Raw genomic sequence first — 20785 nt, 5'->3', positions numbered from 1 at the left:
AAGATTTTAAATGTTTATTTTTGTACGCAAAGGAAGTATAAATAAGCCTTAAGCTGTAAATTAGGTCAACATTTAAAAAAAAATGGCTTAAATTTATATACAAGGTTTTTGCATGACAGCATTGATAAGAAGTAGTATGGCCTAGCAAGCCCACAACACTTCTTACATTAGTGTGAAGCATGATTCGAATGTAAGTCCTTCCGAACAAGTGTATCGGCCCAATTCTGTAAATGTATGGTTTGATGGCGGCATGTATTTACAGGCTCATATTGAACCCTATGACATGCTGTACTGTTTCACCCCAGAAGAAAATTCACCAGAACAAAGAGGCCAAACACAAGCAACTGGGTTTTATTCAAAGAAAAAGGCGACAGAGACAAACAACGCAGTTTTAGGGTTTTTTGGGCCCAAGCTAAACTTTACACAAGACATGGTTCAACTAATGCAGTCGGGCTCCATCTGTCTCTAGCAGAGAGGCAGAACACAACACCCTCTGTGTCACCGCTGTACTTTTTTGCTTCATCACTGAGGTAATGTCCCCGTAAAAAGTCAGGCAGAATTCTCCCTCCCTCCCGACAATTCTTTTTTGTCTTTCTGGAACTTGGGCACAAAGCCAACCTCTGGTCCACCAGCCACTAAAGTCTGCACAAAGAAATCTTTCTACCTCGTCAACTTCACAGGGAAATGGAGACCTCAAAGCAACACTGTCTATTTGATGTGTAGCCAACAATTACAACAATTCCTGCAACACCAAGCAGCAGCCATTTTTTCCCTGGCCCTGACCTTCAGATGCGCTTGAGGAGAAGGGTTTCGAAGGGGAACACCGCAGACAGGCAGCTCAGTAACTCTCTTCACAAGGCCTTATCGCGCTGGCCGTCTGCAATTAGTACTCCAAGGTATGGCACCTTTACAAGTGGAATTAATCCTCACCTACCCCTTTCTCACGAACGCCACTGTTTTGGCTCTGCCTAAGACATGTTGCCATACTCTCAGCGGGCTTGCATTAGATCCGGCGCTTTCTGCTAATCAAAACAAATCAAAGGAAAGCTTCCACAGAAACACGTCCTCAGAACCATGGTAATTGAGTGTCTTTTGTGAAGGTTAGCCTTTGAGAAGGAGCAGGAGAAGGTGGGGGCGGGGGGTGTGGGGGGTGGCATGGGAAAGATCGCTGTAAGTGTTGGAACCTAAAAGGGGTTTTGTCAATGGCCATGTTGAGTGCACCACGTTTCTTTGCTCTTCTCCATGCCTGGTCCCCTCATTAGTGTCACTCAACGGTAGTTAGCGCAGGGGCTGGCCGCAGCATCTCCCTCCCCAAATTCTCCTCTGTAAGCCTGCGCCCGTGCAAACACGTCACCTCTGCTCTCAGACAGTCGCCCAGCAACACAAGCGGAAAGACGGAGGCTCTCAAAAGATGCCTCGCTGAGAAAGAGACAGGAACATGACACGGCCTAAGGCCGAGGCCCAGTGCAGATGCAGTTCAAGCACTGCTCTTAATCACTCATGGATCTGTATGTGAGCTCATATGTCAATACATACAAGGCATTTGTGTCGTTACTGACTGAACAATAAGGGGCTGTTTAATGGGCTCACTGCATTAAATTGACAACTTTAGAGTGTGAGAAGGTCCAATCTGACCAAAAACAGCTCAAAACGTCCATCCATGCCATCCAGACAAGGTCGCAGTGAGTCCGGAGACTAGGAAGGAATACTCTCTGGACAGAGCATCAGTCCATTGCAGGGTAGCGCACACAACCATTCATTCACACACCCACACTCGCACCTGGGCCCATTGAGCATTGCCAATTCACCTGCCATGTGCATTTTTGGGAGTACCCAAAGGAAACCCGAGCAGTCACAGGGACAACACAACCAAACTCCACCCAGGTAAGACCGGAGTGAGAATCAAACCCATAACCCCAGGCCTCTGGAGCTGTGTAAAACATGCACTACCTGCAGTGCTACTGTATCACCATGATTTAAAACATTAAATAGAAAATTTGATTTCCCATCAGAACTGCAGTAACTTTCGTCATGGGTTGGTTTAACTTTTTTGTCCTCAATGGTGGCTGAGTCACTAGAGAGCAGTTCAAAAGTTCACTGGTCAGCTTTGATGGCATTTGACCAAATTTGTGGGTGGTTTAGCTCAGGCCAGTGTTTTTCAACCTGTGGGCCACAGCCTACAGTGGGGCATGTCGATACTGCTAAGACATAGTTGACGTCAACATTTAACCAAACAAACATTTGATGGACTGTACTAATTGTGTTGTATCTTTTGCTGTGTTTTAATCAATCAGGGTTGGTATATAAAACAGAGGATTTTGTAGGCCATGTTGAATTATCCCAGCTCTAGACAACAATGAAAAGAGGCACATTGGGGAAAGCTTGGTAAGGCATTACCTGAAAAAAATAACCGGTTCTCAAACCAATCCTCAGGGACCTTCAGACAGTCCACATTTCTGAAGACGTCTGTCTATGCGTTGAGTTGGAGAAAAAACGTGGAGTCGAGACTCTTTTAAAAACAAGGGTCCTTAAAGGACAGGACTTATCTTACAGGAGTATATTTTTAGTACAATATAGAACCCTTTCCACTTAAAGTGTACTTTTGTCATGCCCTGCAGCAAATTCCACATCCCATATCCTCTTACATTCTACATAATATTTAAATCAGAAAGACATACGTCGTTTAGCCAAGACCCCTTTTACTTCTCAAACAGCCCCCAAAAAAGCTGAAAAAAAGCTGCTCAAATACTGCAGCTAGAAAAGGGGGGGTAGAAAACAGACACTTTGCCAAGCTGTCAGTCGCAAGGGTCGAAATGAAAGCAGCGGTGACGGCAGAGTGGGACTGATCCGGGCCTTCGTCGGGCGCTTAATTGGCGTTGGAGCGGCAGTGGGCTGTTTGGCGAGGGGAGGGGGGGTGGGGGCTTCTCCAAGCTGCTTCAGCTGCCTTTCTCTCTGTCTCTCTCCTTCTCTCTCCCTGAGAGCTAGTGAGCATCCGCCATGCCAGCGAGGAGCCATGCCACTTCACACAGCAGCACCTTTTGGACTTCATTAAAAACTTGGCCCGCCGCTCCCCCCACCAGCGGCCGCTGCATGGGCCCCGACAGCTTTGGCGGTTTGGCTCTACACAAGGTGTAAATATTGTTACTTAAAACAAGCATGAGGCAGAGCGCAGCAGAGACAGTACATGGGACATGACATGAGAGTAAACTCAATTCAGTCTTCGACACCATCTCCTCTACCCCCACTGATGCCTTGGGTGAATCCCATGCTAGGCTGTTGCAGCATTGCTGTGGATGTAGCTGAGGGAACACAACTAGCACAGGCATTGTTTTGACAGCTCTCGTGGCGGTAAATGCCAGGACGTCTCCGCTCAGCCTCGTTGCGTGTTGCGCTGCTGCTGGAACTGAAGGATCCTATTATGCAGTGTACTGGGCCTTTTACTTCCTATGTATCCCCCCCTCCCCCACACTTCTCCCCCTGCACTTCCCATTCCGCCTGCACTTCGAGTATAGCTCCCATTTTTGTAGATAATGTCACTCATTAGGATGATTATAGCTGCTGGCATGGAATTCGCTGGTGAGAACTCTGGCGAAATAAAGTCGGAGGACCAGAGGGGTGGCTGCTCCGAGCCTTCAATCGCAAACTCATTACACAGCGTCTAACAGTGTTTGAAACTGGTGTCAGCGAAATGACACAATAATCTTTTAAAGGCTGGGTGGGGGTGTTGTGGCTGGTAGCCAAAGGCACAGAGAACAAGTCTGAAGGGGGTGAAAAGGGTACGATCTCCTGTGGTCCGAGGGAAACAGAGGGCCAGATTCTGAGGAAAATGTCTAAATGTGTGAGGGCAAAAAAACGTGCAAGTTTTGCTAGCTGCCGATCGGCCCATAACACTTCTGGGCTGAATTTTCCTCAGCGTCCACGAGCACGCTCCAATTTGAGCGAGACGTATTTCTTTCAAAGTCAGCGGCATCACCTACAAACTTCTCCCTCAGTTGCGAGGATATAAAAAGCTATAAAGAGGCGAATGTGGTAAAACCGCAAAGTACTATTTCCATATTGCATTGTCCCCACAATAATGAATTGCTCAAGGGCAAAGAAACAATGGAGGCTAGACAATAGTAGTACCATACAATATTCCAACAAGAAGGCGATCTGAAGAACCGAGCTAAAAAGGAGGGCCACAGCGATAAAAATGAGATCAACCTGGACAGGTTCCTCCTACGGGCTTGTTAGAATGGCACGGTGGCTTAATTAAAAAGAATACGTAGGTTTTGGGGTAATGACAGCTTTTCCTCTGAGGGAATATCCTATCTGCGCAATCCATCGCCCGCTAAAGTGACCTTACTCCGAATATCAATTAAAATCTTGTCAGGACACGCAAAGATGTGTTATGCAAATATGGTGTGAGGCCAAAAAAAAAAAAAAGACCAACAACAACAGCAGCAGCAGCAGCAGCAGCAGCAGCAAAAGCAATCTCCAGTTCTGTCTGTGGTAACCGGCCACGCCGTTAAAAATGATCACAGCAAAAAGCAAGCCTCTGTCAGTTTTCATGCCTTCATTGGCAAATAAAAAGCAGGCCAGCTTTGCAAAGACAAAACAGCACAGCTATTTAGAGCTTTTTCTCCTTCACTGCACTTCTTTATTCGCTCGTACTTACACGCTTCTTGCCATTGGGCTGGAGGAGAAGACGGTAATGCATTTGCATCGTACTCACTATTCGCCAGTTGTCCTAGCCCGCAAGTCTACTATCTCATGATTGGGGAAGAGGGTATTAATGCATTTGCATCGAATTTGTTATTCGCTATTGTGTTTTCCAGCTCGCAGAATAGCGAGTATATACAGGAGGCAGTCGTAGAAGCTGCCGCTGCTGCTGGAGCCTGCCGGCATTAATGCCCCCATTCATCCCTGCACTCACTCTCGAGCCAAAAAGCGGCATTAGGCCTGGGGCCCTGCGGCCTGCATTTGGACCGGCCTGCCTGGCATGTGTGCTCGCGATAGAGCGAGAGAAAGAGAGCGCCATTTCTCCTCCACTGATTCAGCCCCATTCTGGACGGAGTGGAAAAGTTCTTTATTTTAATTAGCCAGACAAGTGTGCTATGGACACCTGCCACCTCGCAGCCTCTCTTTCCTCTGACACGGCTAAGGCAAGACAGTAACTTTTGTATTCAGTAACAGAAAACGGTATCCTTCTTACTAGTGCTGGGAAAGAAAATGAATCTGATCCAATTCTGTAACAGGGTAGCTTGAACACACACTCGCAGTCTGGGATGTCAGCTAGGGCTGCACAATATTGGGCATTGACAGTGCAATTTTATTTTCTGCTATATGAACTGTGACATTGTGACAAAAGAATTATCACCAAATTTCACAAGAACACATGTGACATATTGTATAAGCAGCCAAAACGTTGTTGCATGACATATATGACATTTGATATATGAAAAAATATAATAAAACAGTGCAATCAAAACAAGCAAATGTTAAGCTTGTAAAACCTAAATTTACTATAGAGGAATGATACATCCAATATGTTGTTGCGGTCACACAAAAGCCCTGTTTCATGAAAATGGCAACTTCACAGGAAGGGCAAGAAAAACCCTTCCTAACTTTTAATGGTTGCCAAAGTAAAAGAGTTCGTTCTGAATCATTTTGGAGCAGTTCTATTGATCCATTTATCAATTAAAGAACACACATACATAATTACACACATATACATACACACACACTGAATATTATTATTATGACCCTGAACTACTTTTTGAATAGAATTATATATATATATATATACATACACATATACACACACACACACACACATTATATATATATATATTTAAAATGTGAAAAAAATGAAGTGCTCGGAATAGTGGGCAGCACTGCCGGCGGCCCAAAACACAGCAAAGGAAGAATCTCAGCTCAAGCTTATAAAGGCCAAGACACAAGTGCTCAGCAGCAGACGCTAAAAATGGGGCACGGACCACCTGGCTGACGCTGCAGTCTGCACTAGAGAGCCTCCACAGGACACTCACTGCCAACATGGCCACCACAGGCCGGACAAGAAACGCTAATGGCCAAATAATAATAATAAAACCACCAAAAATAAATAAATAAATAAATCATTGCCAAAGGCAACGCTCACCTATCTGGGTCGGAGAGGAAAAAAAAAAAAAAAAACACACAAGCCACTGCTTCACTAATGATCTTCTGTTTAAGCAAGGACTACAGCATTTCAGAGGTTTGTGTAACCTTTAGATTCATGTAGTGAGAGATGATTACTCCCCTTAGTACCCTCAAGATAGTCTTTACAGTATCTTCGCAGTTTATTGCATGTATATTACATGAGTCAAATAGGCAATCAGTGCTCAAATCAACCTACTCGGAATCTATTGCCAAGTCTAACAGTACCACAGTCTGGAAGAGACATAGGTTAAATGAAGGAATTAATAAAAAAAGGAAAATTAAGGCTAAAGAGAAGCCATTACGCTACTTCAAATTCAAATGAGAACCAAGCACTTCTGCAAATCAGTTACGGTACCTTCAGCACTAAAACAGCACAATGCTTTCACATTTAAAGCCAAAAAAACAAAAACATCTCTTACCTTGGGTTGAGCACGTCTTGGGAAGGCAACTTTAGGGTCAATCTGAGCAGAAAAAGGAAAGAAAGATTTGTTAGCGAGCAATGTGAAGTCATTTGCAGTGGAATAGTACAGGATTTATGGTGTTACTGCATTGCATATTGTTGCTGTCATGCAAAAAACTTCCAGCTACATTTTTGCTGTTATTGACATGATGTAAATCTGGCAGTTGGCCTTCATATTGGAGCAAAATTTCTATATTTTTATACATTGACCTTCACTGAATGTTAAGTAGGTGTTTTTGCACAACAGTAATGATACATATGTGATTTCTATATTACTATACTGCAAGTATAGTGCATAGTGTGTATGAAATTGTACTGTGCCAGAATACATTGTTTGCATTGCATGTAATGTAGCCTAACTGTGATTTGCTAGTAACACCAGGTGTACTCATAGTATTTGGTAAAATTACTGTACTACCACATCTAATGAAATACAGGTCCAGTGGTGAAAGGGGAGGATACTTGAGTAGTTGTATTAATATTACTTAAGTATTACTGAAATATTATTAACTCTGTTAGGAATTTCCAGGAGAAATTAAAACACACAATTCCACATTTCAAATAGTGGTCATTAGTAGTTAAGAGAAACAAATTCTACAAGACATATAACGAAATACCTTACCAGTTTCACTGCTTACAATCAATGATAAAATACAGTTTTAAAAAAATTACTATCTAACAAATAAAGATGCATTATGTAAGGAAGTCCTTGACAGCTGGAATAATACCCTAGGTTAGCCATACTTAGCAAAATAGTCCTTTTCTACAACATGTTTTTGTTTTGTTTTCAGATTGTCTTTTCTACAGTTCTTTTTCTGCATAAAATGTTGTGTTATTATTCAATTTCCATGTTTGTTTTATTTGTCTGTTTGTTGTTTAGTTTAATTGTGTTATTGTTTTTGTTTTGTGGATTGTTATTGTACTGTCTTGTCCAGTATTTCTATTGGACCCTGGGAAGAATAATGGCTATTGAGAATCTCAAACATTTTCTTTTGCTAATTAGTCACGTTATTCTGTAATTAAGTGTAATATTTGTATCAAAATATTCACTGAAAAATCAGTAAATCACTGGAAAAAAAAAACCTTCCCGCAACTATGCTTTATTTGTATTTTACAAGGCTACGATCACTGATTAGCTGCTATATTGCCCATCACTAAACACAAGCCTCCTCCAGCCTCTTTTTTGGCTCTGTACTTCCAGATTTTCACACAGGACCCACAACACACTCACTTCAGCCTAATTTCTCTGTACGTTTTCCACCAAGAAGATAAAACCCCGGTTATAATTCCACAGCTTCATGGACATGTCTCTTTGGCCCCTGGGGAACTGAGTCTGACATGGCGGAGTTTGTATTGGTGAGGGCTGTAGATTTGTGAAGAATCATGAGAGGGCATTAGATCAATACTCGCACAACCTCTTTCCCCCCTAGAGGGATTATCATCATTACTGGTGACTCCTTCCTGCAGTTACTTTCTGAATAAAGGCCTACAGAACCATCTGCCCGAGACATTCCTCATCTTAAGGATCAGCAGTGGAAGCTTATGAACACGCCACCACACATATCACTCACTACACGCAGTGTTGCAGCACAAACATAATGAGTTCACAAACACAATCCTGCACGCGCTGGATGAGAATGCCGTGCAATACAGCAGGTTATATCTTCATCAACGTCTAGCGACTAAATTAGCTCCCTTAATAATTCACAGGAAATCAAACGTTGGAGTCGAACGTCTTTCATCTTTGCACCTCCAATGATCGCATGAGCCGAACATGACAGTATGGAAAAAAGGGGTGTTGTGAGATGTTAAACTAAACAGCATTTTCCTGTGGGGAAAAAAATAACTGCAGAAAATAGCATCTTTCCATCTATAATGAGTAGATCCTCGCTGATTTCAGTTAAGTGGCTTGTCAGGTGAAGGTTTTTGCAAATATTTTTTAATATATCCAGGGGTCCTAAGGTAATGCACAATTAAAGGAAGCTTGGCTGATATGGAACTGAAGAGAAATCAGAGGGCAGAAATCAAAATGGAGAAAAATCAGGTTTGGGCCGGACAGCGAGTATGCTAAAATGCCTGGTTGACTAAAAGGATGGCGAACGATCACACATGCAAGGATGGGCACGGTGCAAAGGCCTTTCCAGCGTTCTCATCAAATGGAAAAATAACTCAAGGGGAAAAAATCCATTAGTGAAAATATTGCACTTCAATATACAGTGTGTCTTAGTGCTTTGTCACTTCATAAAAAAGGAAAAGTGAAAAAAAATGGAGTAAAAAAAAATAAAATAAAATAAAAATGGAATGGCAATATGCAAAGGTAAAATGAACATAAAAACACGTTTCTTTTAGGGGTGGGAAGGAGGGTGGGGGGTTGTCCTCTGGAAAATTCATTAGGGCTGAATAGAATTGTAATACGCACTGCCTTTTAAAGAGTCTTTCTGGGGGGGAAAAAGCTATGCTGTTTTTATTATACTTTAATTCATCCAGAAAAGTGTTTAATCTAAAACAGATTGCTTTTAGAGAGGACTGCAGCAGGCAAACAAGTGTCAACACACAATGCAATTTTCACTCCAGGTTCTTACATCCGAGGCTTACGTAACCGGTTTTAATCAAATGTGAAATATTAAAGTGTGTCAAGAATTTTGCTGCTCCGCTCCGCTCATATTCATTCATTCCCGTGTATTCAATACCTCAGAAAGTGCCAAACGCTGGCAAGGCAGGTGGCGGGAGAAGAAAAATAGACGCAAAAGAAAAAGAAAAAAACGCTACAAATGCAAAATACGTTACAAATGACTTTGCATGCCAGTATACAGTACATTTAAACAACAGTGGGTGTAATCACAAACATGAACAGCCCTATACTTTTAAATTAAGCTAATTATATGGAACGTAACCAGACTCAAAATTGACGTCATATGGCAGTAATAAACAGGGACTAACAAAGGAAGCAAAGGAGTTGGGAGGGCTGGGATCCAATACTGTAAAAAGTGTTCATTGTGTCTGTTTTTGGGGGTTTAAGCAAAAAAAAAAAATGGCCATAATTGCAGAAAACAGCCGAGACGGATAGAGCAGACTAAACCCATACTTGAGTTACTTGAGAATGAGGTAGGGACTGAACAACAAGTCGCTAAAAGCTCTGAAAAACTGCTTGAGTAATAATTCAAAAGTAGCTGCTTTACAAACTATTTAAGCACTGAGCAGCGGAGAGAAGTGCAGCAGAGCTTTTTACATTCTACACTCAACATCTCACAACCCAGAAAGTGAAGTTTGCTCAACTCCATGCTATATATTGCTTTAAAATATCACAAGTCAGCGGTGTGATTTGTCTCGAACTATTACCGACAGGGTCAATGGGGTAGCGCTGCACTTAAAAAATAAAAGTAAAAAGTAAAAGTCATTAGAAAAAGCAGAAAAGAAAGTGCCAACAAACCCAACACACGTTTATTGCATGCAAGCGAAACCAGAGAAGCAGTTACTGCCCACAAAGAGTAAGATTAGATAACAGAGGTTAAGTTTGGGGTCATCCCTGTACGTCTATTGCTGCTTTTGTGCCAAGCACTCGTCACAAGTGTTGAGCCAGTGTCCTGGAGCAGGAGCTGCAGGGTTCACCTTTATCACTGAGGTCACGCCTCAGCGCGGAGCCATTCAGCCGGCTCTCCGGCCGCGCGTGTGACATCACAATCCACAGCCCGTTAATCCCTGCTTTAGCCCCGTCACTGCTGTCCGCGTGATCCCAATCTCTACCAATCCTGGACACAACGCTGCTAATGCTAACACTCACTCTACCCCACCCCCCCTCCCTCTCCTTTTTCTTTTTTTATCTTCTTCCCCCACCATTCAGAAACATTTGAAATGTCAAACCTTGACCTACTTTTTAGCCAGAATGCTAGAGTTACACATGTATGGAGCGATTATGTAATGTAACTGGCCCACTTTTAACTCATCCGAGATACCAGGCTAGAGCAAGACTCAACGATACAAGAGCTCGTTTTCTAAATTAGCTTTAAACGTTGCTCCAAAGGAGAACCCTTATTGCTTCTGACCTACATATGTCGTTCATGCTCGGCTCGGCATCTGCATATTCTCGTAGATCACCGCTGACTTGGTGTTTACATGACTTTCCACAACAACAACAACAACAACATAATAATAAGCATGATGTATGCATTGCGGAAAAATGGATGCAGATGGAAATTAGCTCATAGCTAACTGTGGTAGAAGCACCTTCTCATTTGAAGTTAAATGTCTGTGGCCACAGACAATCTAAACATAATCAACTAGGCCAAACAGATACTAGTTTAGTCTTTTTTTTTTATTAGTCGTTTCATCAGCTCACAGCCCTTAAAATATCAGCTTCATTAATGTTCTTTATATGTTTGGTAGCACCTCCTGTCTGTTAGTCTTTGCAATTAAGATTTAACAGTCTATACTCCTCTAACTGGATTAAAATAAGTGATCCAGAGTAATCTACCTTCGTCCATGTGCGGTTGACAAGGAGTTTAACAGGTTAATCTGCTGTCGACCAAATTAGCACCCTGATCTCCTATGAGCAAATTGAACCACATGTCTGTCACATGTAAACAAAGCACAGACAGACAATAGAACCCCCCCCCACCCCCCCCCCCCACCAAAAAAAAAATAATAATAATACATATGGGTTTACACAGTTTCGTTCAGACTGCGGACTGAAGAATTTTCAGTGGAGAAATCTTATCACAATTTCATTAGGCAGAGGCTCCGCGTAATAATTGCCCAGGTTTCTCCTGTAGTTATATATAGTTCTGAATATGCTGCTTTATTTAAAAAAAAACAGCTTATATCCAGTCTATCCACTGTCAAATCATAAAAAGAAATCACAAGGAAAGCATTGAGAATTGAGGTTACAAAAACACCATCAGCAAAAGAACCCCTCTGATTTCACCATTAGTCCTGCTGCACTTCAGATTTCCTTTAACACCACTGATATACAGGTTGTCTTTTTTTTATGGGTTTTCAGCAGCATTGCTTCCATTAAAACGACACGGTAAAAGTAATGCAGTATGTCCAAGCCCAGCCATTCCAAATAACAACTCCTCCTGTCTGTGCTCCAGCAGACTTTCAATGAGGAATATCCAAATCACATATCTGCACAAATCTTATTGATACGTGGCACAGCGTCTACTGCCCCTCAGATGTGCAACGGCAAAATGTCAGAGCGTATCTGTTGCACTTTTCAAAAAGGAGCCATCCAATAATCCTAAGAAATTCACTTTCTCGCAGAAAGTCTGCAAAAAAATCCGCCTTTGACAGTGTTGCTAACAAAAATATGGAGCAAGTTTCAAAGGATAAGCTACTTGTCACTACAGAGCATCCTAAGAAACTCGCCTGTCACACTTGGTGATGTTGATGTTTATGTTTACTTTGTCATTCCCCAATTTTTTGGAGGCAATAAAATGCAGAATCTTAATTTCACACATATTTTCACAAGATTTTTAAGGAAAATTCTACTTCAGACATTAACAAACAACTTCTATCACTACCCATAAAAACACCAATCTCGGGGGGGCTTTGGAAAAATCATAATTCTTTATTTTATAAAGTGTGCAAAAAGTAATGCGCAAGCAGCCACAACATAATAACAGCAAGTTATAAATGATATAAAAATAGGGAAGGTACATAAATACAATAAAAATCTCATTAAACAAGCAACAAAAGGAATGTATAATATGAACTACAGTTACAGTATTACAACAGCAAGCAGGTCTATTGTAGTAACACCAATGGGATTTTAATGGACACTCTCACAGAGAAATTCCATCCAGAAATCTAGCTAAGAGTTCTGAGCCAGAGGAGCTATAAATGCATCTTTACAATTCAGTCGCTCCAGTAAAAACAATAATAACCAGCAAAACAAAGTCACGGATGTGCAGCCAATCTAAGCGCTTAGTACAGTATAATGCAGGCAATAAAGTAATGCATCACTGTCTCTGTGCACATTAGTTTGGCTTGGCATCCGTTCAATGCAGCAATAATGATTGAATACACTAATGTCAAAAGCGACCATCCCTACTGACACGAACTGCACTGAGCACAAAAGCACAGTGCAGCAGGTGCTCCCTTTGAACGGCTCAGACCGCAGCAGAGCGTGCTGGCAGAGGCAGGGTTAAAACCCCACCAAGGCAGTGGGAGTGGGGTACGACAGAGTTAACTACTCCACCACTTATTTACGTCAAGTGCCTGCTGGCGTGTGAGCGGCACAATGAGAAATGTCATGGAGAGCCGTCAGGCAGGAATGGGTATTATAGGAAAGTGTGTGTGGTGTGCAGGACACTGTACATGCCCGGACACCGAGAAATTTAAACAGCACTGCAAGATAAAAAAAAATAAATAAAGAGAGGGAGACAGAGACACAGAGAGAGAGAGAGAGAGGATGTCAGCAAAAAGCAAACATACCGTCTTTGAGTCTAATTCGTGGTGAGGTTGACCTAAGACTTTATCTACACTGGCCGCATCCGCAAACGTAACGAACCCAAATCCCCTGGAAAAATAAACACACATACACAAACACACAGACAGACACAGAGAGAGAGACAGAGAATGGCATTTAGATCAGAGTCAGTGCAGATGCAAAACTACTGATTTACCCAATACACTTTAATCATTTCTGTTTATGCTGTATCCAACCAGACATGCTGTAATCACTTTAACCCATTCACGTCCAACAACTAAGCCACGCACTCATGCCACAGAGCTGAATCTAGTTACACCTTGGACAAACATCTAACATGTGAATCTGATGTGGGGGTTTTTTATGGGGTTTTTTCCCCAATGCTGTTATCCATAATCAAATTTGGAATTTTTATATTTTGTTAAATATCCCAAACCAGGCTTCTGTGACCAAATGATCACATTGCTTATGGTAAGTTAAGACTGCTGTCCCAAATTAAGCCTACACTAAAAACTATTTCCAATGGTGAATCACCATTAATGACAAGTGAGTCTAAGACTGAGCTTAATCCTTGTCTAGGGACACCATCCCTAATTACAAAAAATGTCAGATAAAAGAATTTAGCCTTGTGTTTTGACGGATTTTCAAAGAAATCTTCAAAATTGAGGCCAGGCAAGCTCAGAGAACATGTACAACAAAACCAACACCACAATTATAAACTACATTAATACAGATTTATTTACAAATGAAAAAACAATGCATCTTTAATAGATCATTTAAAATACATAAATCAGATGTTTAATGTGAGAGCATCCTGAATGCCAGAAAAAAAACAATGTAAACTATTTTTTTCCTGACATGGGCGTGAATGGGTTAATCCTCATGCACATTCAGCTAACTTTTCACATCATATATCATCATCATCATCATCATCATCATCATTTCCAACAGAAGCAGACTGGATGCTTTTTACGCCCCTATAGCACAAACAGGAGGTTATCGGAGTGCTTAGAGAAACCAGTGAGCTAAATAAGAGCAAGCAGGCAGCGTGTTATTGGGACCCAATGTCACCCTGCATTCTGGCACTGGCTGTTCCAGCGGCTTGCAAAAGCGGATCGCCGCATGGCACTGAAAGCTCACAGCTAAACATCAGCGAGAGCACACTGCAAGCACACAGCAGCGATTCATCATCACTGTTATTATTCCCTCTTATTTTTACCTGGAGCGTTTGGTCGTGGGGTCCCTCATCACCATACATTCTCTGATTTCTCCGAATTTACTAAAATAGTCTCTAAGGCTGTCTGGAAGCAGAAGAGGAGAGAGAGAGAGAGAGAGGCGGATTAGATTAGGCGGCCGTCCGTGGGTCAGGCAGGCAAGTGCTATTTATGTGTGTGTGTTTTGAAAACGCCCCCTCCAACGCATGTAGGGGTCGAATAGAGGACTTTCGAACCAAATGAAAAGAAGCTTTCGCTCACTAACCACACATTTTCACACACAGTCTCTTTCTCTCTCACACACACACACACAAACACACACACATATATACACACCACTCGCTCTCTCACTCGCACGCACGCACAGCCAGCGTACACCGGAGCCGTTTCAGCGCGGCTCGGAGAGCCCCGCTAGCGGCCAGCCTGGCCGGCCCAGCCCCGCGGAGAGCGGCTCGCTTACCTGGTGAAGTTTGCCAGCTGAGGCCACCGATGAACATTTTACTGCAAGAGGGAAAAACAGCAGAAGTGAGTCCAGATGTCAGATCGGCCATTTTGACGTGGAGCTAACTACTTAGCTAGCCACACACACACATATACACACACACACACAAACAAGGGAGAGGTGGGGAAAAAAGAAGCGGGCGAAAACGAAGACACACGGATCGCAACCGTGGCTTTAGCCGCCGAGCTGCGTCTCTGAAAGGGGGCAGGCCAGCTTCAGCACACGGCAAACAAAAGGAGGTAGAAATAGCGCTGGTAAAGAGCGGCTTTTAAAATGTATTCAAAATAGCGTTAAAATAGAAATAAAAAGGACTGTTTACCGAATAAAAACATGACAGAAGTCAAAGTGTTTACGTTGACGAGAAAGAGGGAAAAAGAGGAGAAATCCGCCGCCTTACCCCGGGTCGTGTTGTGAATCGTTAGGACTCCCAGATGTGGCTTGGCTCCCGTCCGCCTCCATAGCTGAAGCCGACCGACCGCAGGCAGTGAGTGGAGCGCTGGCTGGCTGGTTGGCTTGCTTGCTGGCTGGCTGGCTGGCTGGCTGGCTTGCTGGCTTGCTTGCTTGCAGAGCGACCCGCTGTACCGAAGCCCCCGCTTAGAGAACAGTGGCGAGCCGGGAAAGCAGCGTCACACGTGGGATCAGCTCAGCTCTGGTTCCCTCCTCCCCCTCCCTGGACCCACAAGGGGGGCGGAGAAGGGGCTCGTCACCTAACTCCGCCCATTGACGCCATCGATCTCGCCCCGCCCATTCCTCAGTTGCATCCATAACACGAGTGTTATGCATGCATGTGCGCGTGTGCGTGCGCGCGTGCGCGTGTGTGTGTGTGTGTTTTGTGCCTGTGGGGAGCGCCGGCCAAACAAGCATGACGTCACCAATAAAGGCAACACACCAATCTATCTTGATTAATATCAGCTCGCCCCCGGGGAGGGGGGTATCCAGCATGCATCGTGTAACCTATTTGTCCAACATGGCATTATTAGTATTATTATATTAAATTATTATGATATAAAATACTTATGCACTTCACTTCATGCATTTTGCATGAGCTCCGTTCAAACATTAGCCCAGTACATAAGATAAGAAGTCTTTGTCCAGTGTAATGTCCTTACATAACACAAAGATGAGGGAATATACAAGAACATTTCATGAGTTAATCCATTAATGCTCACATGTGAAACGTTACATTAGGGCCATGCATTCTCTGAGGATCAGCGATTAAACCACATACCGAAAGAGTATACTATAGAACCAAGCTTTAAAATGGCCTAAAATACACAAATAGGCTCTTTCAGTTGGTGTTTCAGGTGTTCCTGTACACATTTTTTTTTCACATTAGACCAGTCTAAACTCTGCAGGGTGGTAGATCTCCAGGACCAGGACTGATTTAGACCAATGAAGACAAGTAAATATGTAATAAATGTAGCTGTTGGGTTTGGACTTACACTATTTTAGGTACAGCCCCCACAGCCTTAACAGACCTATAGTATAGACTTAAGAGTATGTTCAGAGAGGTGAGTTGTGCATATATGATAAATCAGACTGGAAAACAGTGTCAGAGGTATTCTCCTTTAGTCAAGAGAAATTATGTGCAAATAAATTCCAAATGGATAAATATTGCCAGCCAAACAGCTGTGAAATTAATTACACTGGTCTGGAAAACCAGCCTTAATTACTTTTGTGGTCACTTATTGCTGTTATAATGATGTCTGATGCAATAGCCATTCATCGAACATCTCCCACAGCTCTACTCACAACTATTAACCCAGTAGAAATTCCACTTCCAGTAGAAGTGCTGTGAGTGTGTGATACATACATATATACCAACAGCACCTACATTAGCATTTAGGTACTATAATTTGTCCTCATGTTCTGGATAGAATGACAATATCTCACTGTTGGGACAAATGAACACAACAGTGATACAAGGTGTTGTCCTGAAAGCATTGACGTGTCTCCCCCTACTCAAAATATATGTGAACAAATGTGATTTCCTGCTACGGTGGTGCAAGGCCGAACAAAAATGAAGCCGTGTCCTCTCACACTGCTTAGGCCTTAACAACTCTGAGAAATCACACATTATTACTCATTTAATAATAGTTTCAAATGAAAAAGAAATAATTTTGGAAAGGTTAAGGGATCCTTCCACTGGAGGCTATGGAAGTGCACGCTTATTACCCAGCAAGAGGTGGAGGAAGGGCTCTCTGCACTAAAGAGAGGCGAGAGAGAGAGAGAGAGAAAGGCCTCAATTAAGGGCCTTGCTCAGCGGAGGCTCAGTTATGCTACAGTGATTGCTGTTTATTTCCTGCAGCTCTGTTTAAAGCAAGGCTCCATGGCCTGAAGACAGCTCATCTTTGTCCCCCCGCCCCACCGCACCCCACCCCACCCGGAGACACATTCTGAACGACAGTCTCGCTGCTAGAAAGTGGAGAGAGCCTACATCAGGCTAGCCAGCGTCCAAAGCAGGGCAGCTAAAGTGCTTCTGATTGGCAGGTGAACCCCACGGTCTCACCTCGCTGCCTAGCAGGCTGCTTGTTGGTAAACTGACACATAGGTACCTGTGGGGCACAGCCCCGAAGCAAAACATCTCTCTCCCTTTCCCAGTCTGTTCCTTTTTCTCCCCCTCGCTTCCACTGACTTTAAACAGCAAAACACCTCAGAGGCCGCACACGTTGCAGCTCAGCTCATCGCCCGTTTTTCAGTTTGTATTAACTGGTTACTGCAATAACAGGGCAATTATGTCAGTGTTGTGTTATTGTACTGATAAACCGTGCTTGAATTGGTAAGATGTGATATGGGATGTTGGTTATTAACTGCAGGTATACACCATTTTTGGCATTTGGGCAAGTGATCACATCACCTAGACTGGGTTTATTTCACGTTTGGAGAATTTCTATTGGTCACAATGATCATCCAATTTTGACACAAGGTAAAGAACAACTGACAGATTTCTATTATGTCAAAAAGTTAAAAACAGCAAAAATGAGATGAGGGTTTTGTATGACAGCAGCGGTATGCTGGTGTTACAGCAGATTTTGAGAGACCAGCTGAGCCAGTTATGAAAAGGAACAGCTTGTAACAACCTTGCAACAGCTTTGCACACTCTTCTGTGCTACCTTTTCACACATTAAAAGCCAGTTAGTGTGTACATCTTAAATAGAGATGGAATATAATTATTTACAATTGCACACTTAATTTACTTAATTTATATCATTATTTGAATGCTTTTTTTGGTCATTTTTGACCAAAGGATGTGGCATACCCTTGCATTTCTCTTTAAATATAAGCCCTGCTTATGAATATGTTATAGATGTTGTAATAGAGACCTTGTGTGAGTGAGATATTGGGCACTGAAATGGAATAGATATTCAAGCTCACTTTGTTTCCCATTGAAATGTTATTCTAACTCTAACACAAATAAGCAGCAGCACTGCTGCTCCGTTTCACTGTAATGTAATACATAATTACATTTCAGATTAGGCCTGGCAGAGTGGTTTATGGGCTATTTACAGTAATCTAAATTACATAATTTCATAATAAGATTTGATAAGCCTAATGGTCAGCAGCGTACTTTGTTTAGAATGGTCCCCTTTCATTGAGCATTAACCTGAAAATAACATCTAACATCCAATTCGAGCACACCAATGTGGACTGGGAGGCTTTAACAGTACATAGATGTTTGACTGGTATGAAACAAACGCCTGATTGTCTTTAGAACATTAGGTTTGATCATTTGGAACTGCATACGAGCATTAAAAAGTACGATGTGATAGCAATAGAGGATAATTTCACTCACTAAACAGCCCCATTGCACTCTAAACATCTCCCCGCCATAGAACGAAGCTCCACACAGTAACACAAGGCAGAGGCCTCCGTGTTTCTGCTGTACAGTATGTTAGTGAGATTGTACATGGCATGTATATTCACGTTATATGCGACATACGTAGAGCTATGATTGGCTTGATGAATGTAAATGAACCACGAATGAAGAGATTATTTGAGCGCATACATTTGCATGGACTGCTTATAAAGTAACCACTAATTTATGCTACAAGCCCACCATTATCTATTTAAATTTAATGTTTCAAAAAGTCCATTAAGTCTTCAGAAACAGTGCGGAAAAGATGGTGGAACTGGAGCTCCTGATTAAAGCAAAGACTAAGTGCACATCGGAGCTCGGCCCAATTAGAGGCTGTGCATTTCACAATTAGAGGAAAATTCAGTATGCCTCACGTCTCTGAAATCGGCCAATTTGACAACAGAAAGTAAAGGGGGGGAAGCTTGAACTTGAAAATGAATGACATTATGAATAATACGTCTACACTCTCAAAAATAAAGACGCCAGAAAGGGTTCTTCGGAGTGCCGCCAAAGCAGAACCCCTTTTGGTTTTCTGTGGATGACTGTGGGATGCGAAGGTGTGAATAACATTCCTACATGATGTGAAGATGAGGTTCTACGCAAATGAAAGCTCTAGCAAAAGATCTACCAGGAGACTCTAATGCAGCGTAACCTTTCTTCAGCCAATCACCAGCCTCCATCTGTGCTGCTTTCAGAAGTGACGTCACCTCTCTCCCTCCTTCCTCCCCACCGCCACCAGTTTGGTCCCGGCGGCTGCCCAGGGGTAGGCTCCACCTCCTGCCTCTAAGTTTAGCAGGATGTTGCAAGACCTGGGCTGAAAACATAGTTAACTTGCTAGCATTGTTTCCATCTCATTATTTGTCATCTCATTACTGCACTAATGTCTCCATGAGTCTTCTGGTAAAAATGAGAGGTCTTCCCCGTCACCAAGGCACCAACAATATAGGCAAAAGGTACAACATAGTGCTAAAAGAATTCTTTTTTGGTGAAATATCAAATGAAAATGACTTATCAGTGATCAGTCAATCAGCCAAGCCATATTTGGTATCTATAGTATCTTCTTTAGTGGAGTAGCTAGCTATTTATGCTGTTTTACTGGTCTTTCTTTTAATAAACTTGCTTATGTACCTTTTTGATGAACTTTCTAGCAAATACATGAAGACCCTGCTATGTATTGACCGAGCCGAGATAGGTGACAGTCCAAGTACAGTATTTGTTAGCAATGTTAGCCTAGCATCTACATTTTAAACTAAGGAAGCACATATCTATATCAAACATGCCTTGGCTGACTGACTCCATCTACATTTGCACTCTGCAAGAGATCAGTGCTGTAAATTCTTTTGCTAAATTCAGGGTCCAATTATATGATCAATAAGTGTATAAACAGCTGCAATGGAAGGTACTGAAGATGGACCCTCCAAGGTACCCCCAGCAACAGTATGGTACTTCACATCCCAGCCAATAACCATTTAGGAACCTCTTTTGAGTGGAAGAGTGGAAGGAGTGTCTTGGTGTTAGTGGTGCTGAACTGGTGCGGAAACAGTTCAGCATTTGACCTCTTCTCCTCTGCCCCCTGACATGCACGAGATTTAATCACACATTTACGAGCGGAAAATAAAGAGGATTCCGGGCCATGCCAAGCGTGAAAGACATGGAGATAGAAAATGACAAATGGGAAGTGGTGGATTGGTTGGTGGGGGGCACTCTTAATATCATCACAAGATAATGAGTTTCTCAATACTTTTAACTCCAGTTGTACAGTGTATGCACAGTGCATGCATACGCCTAATATGGCTCCTCTAATTAGACATAATGCTCTATGTACACATCCCATCTCAGATCAAGCTTACCAATTAACAACAGAAGCTAAGCAGAAGCAATAATCCCTTGTGTTCTTATTAGAAAAGTCAGCACATGCAACAAAAGAGGTAAAGAAATCAATAAAGCCAATGCAGGGAATGAAGTGCTCTTATTGTTTTACAAGTGCCACACTGACCTTGGGTCATAAACCAATATTAAATTACATGCATGTGCTTAAATAGATATTTCATGTATTTCTGTATTGAATTACATGTTTCTCTGATGATTTTATTTCTGTATTTCTCTTTTATTGAGTTGTAAACAATGTAACGTAAAGTAACAACTG

General features: G+C 42.4%; 1 protein-coding gene across 12 annotated transcripts in view; it reads right to left on the bottom strand.

Annotated features, from left to right (window-relative positions):
• Nucleotides 1-15435, bottom strand: part of msi2b (musashi RNA-binding protein 2b) — a 297133-nt gene extending 281698 nt beyond the window's left edge. For 11 of the 12 annotated variants that reach the window (XM_072691943.1, XM_072691935.1, XM_072691931.1 and 8 more), the window contains exons 1-5: nucleotides 15181-15435; nucleotides 14742-14782; nucleotides 14287-14368; nucleotides 13073-13157; nucleotides 6600-6641 (exon numbers count right to left, since the gene is read on the bottom strand). In XM_072691943.1, coding sequence (XP_072548044.1) covers nucleotides 6600-6641; nucleotides 13073-13157; nucleotides 14287-14368; nucleotides 14742-14782; nucleotides 15181-15242 — 312 coding nt within the window. In that variant the 5' untranslated portion in view covers nucleotides 15243-15435. The remainder of the gene's footprint in view (nucleotides 1-6599; nucleotides 6642-13072; nucleotides 13158-14286; nucleotides 14369-14741; nucleotides 14783-15180) is intronic. The other variant, XM_072691940.1, reaches the window with a different exon arrangement.
• Between the last annotated feature and the right edge of the window lie 5350 nt (nucleotides 15436-20785).

The sequence above is a fragment of the Salminus brasiliensis genome, chromosome 11 (genome assembly GCF_030463535.1).
Source record: "Salminus brasiliensis chromosome 11, fSalBra1.hap2, whole genome shotgun sequence".
Lineage (NCBI taxonomy): Eukaryota > Metazoa > Chordata > Actinopteri > Characiformes > Bryconidae > Salminus > Salminus brasiliensis.
The sequence above is the reverse complement of the archived record's forward strand: the minus strand, read 5'-3'. Positions and strand labels throughout refer to the sequence as shown.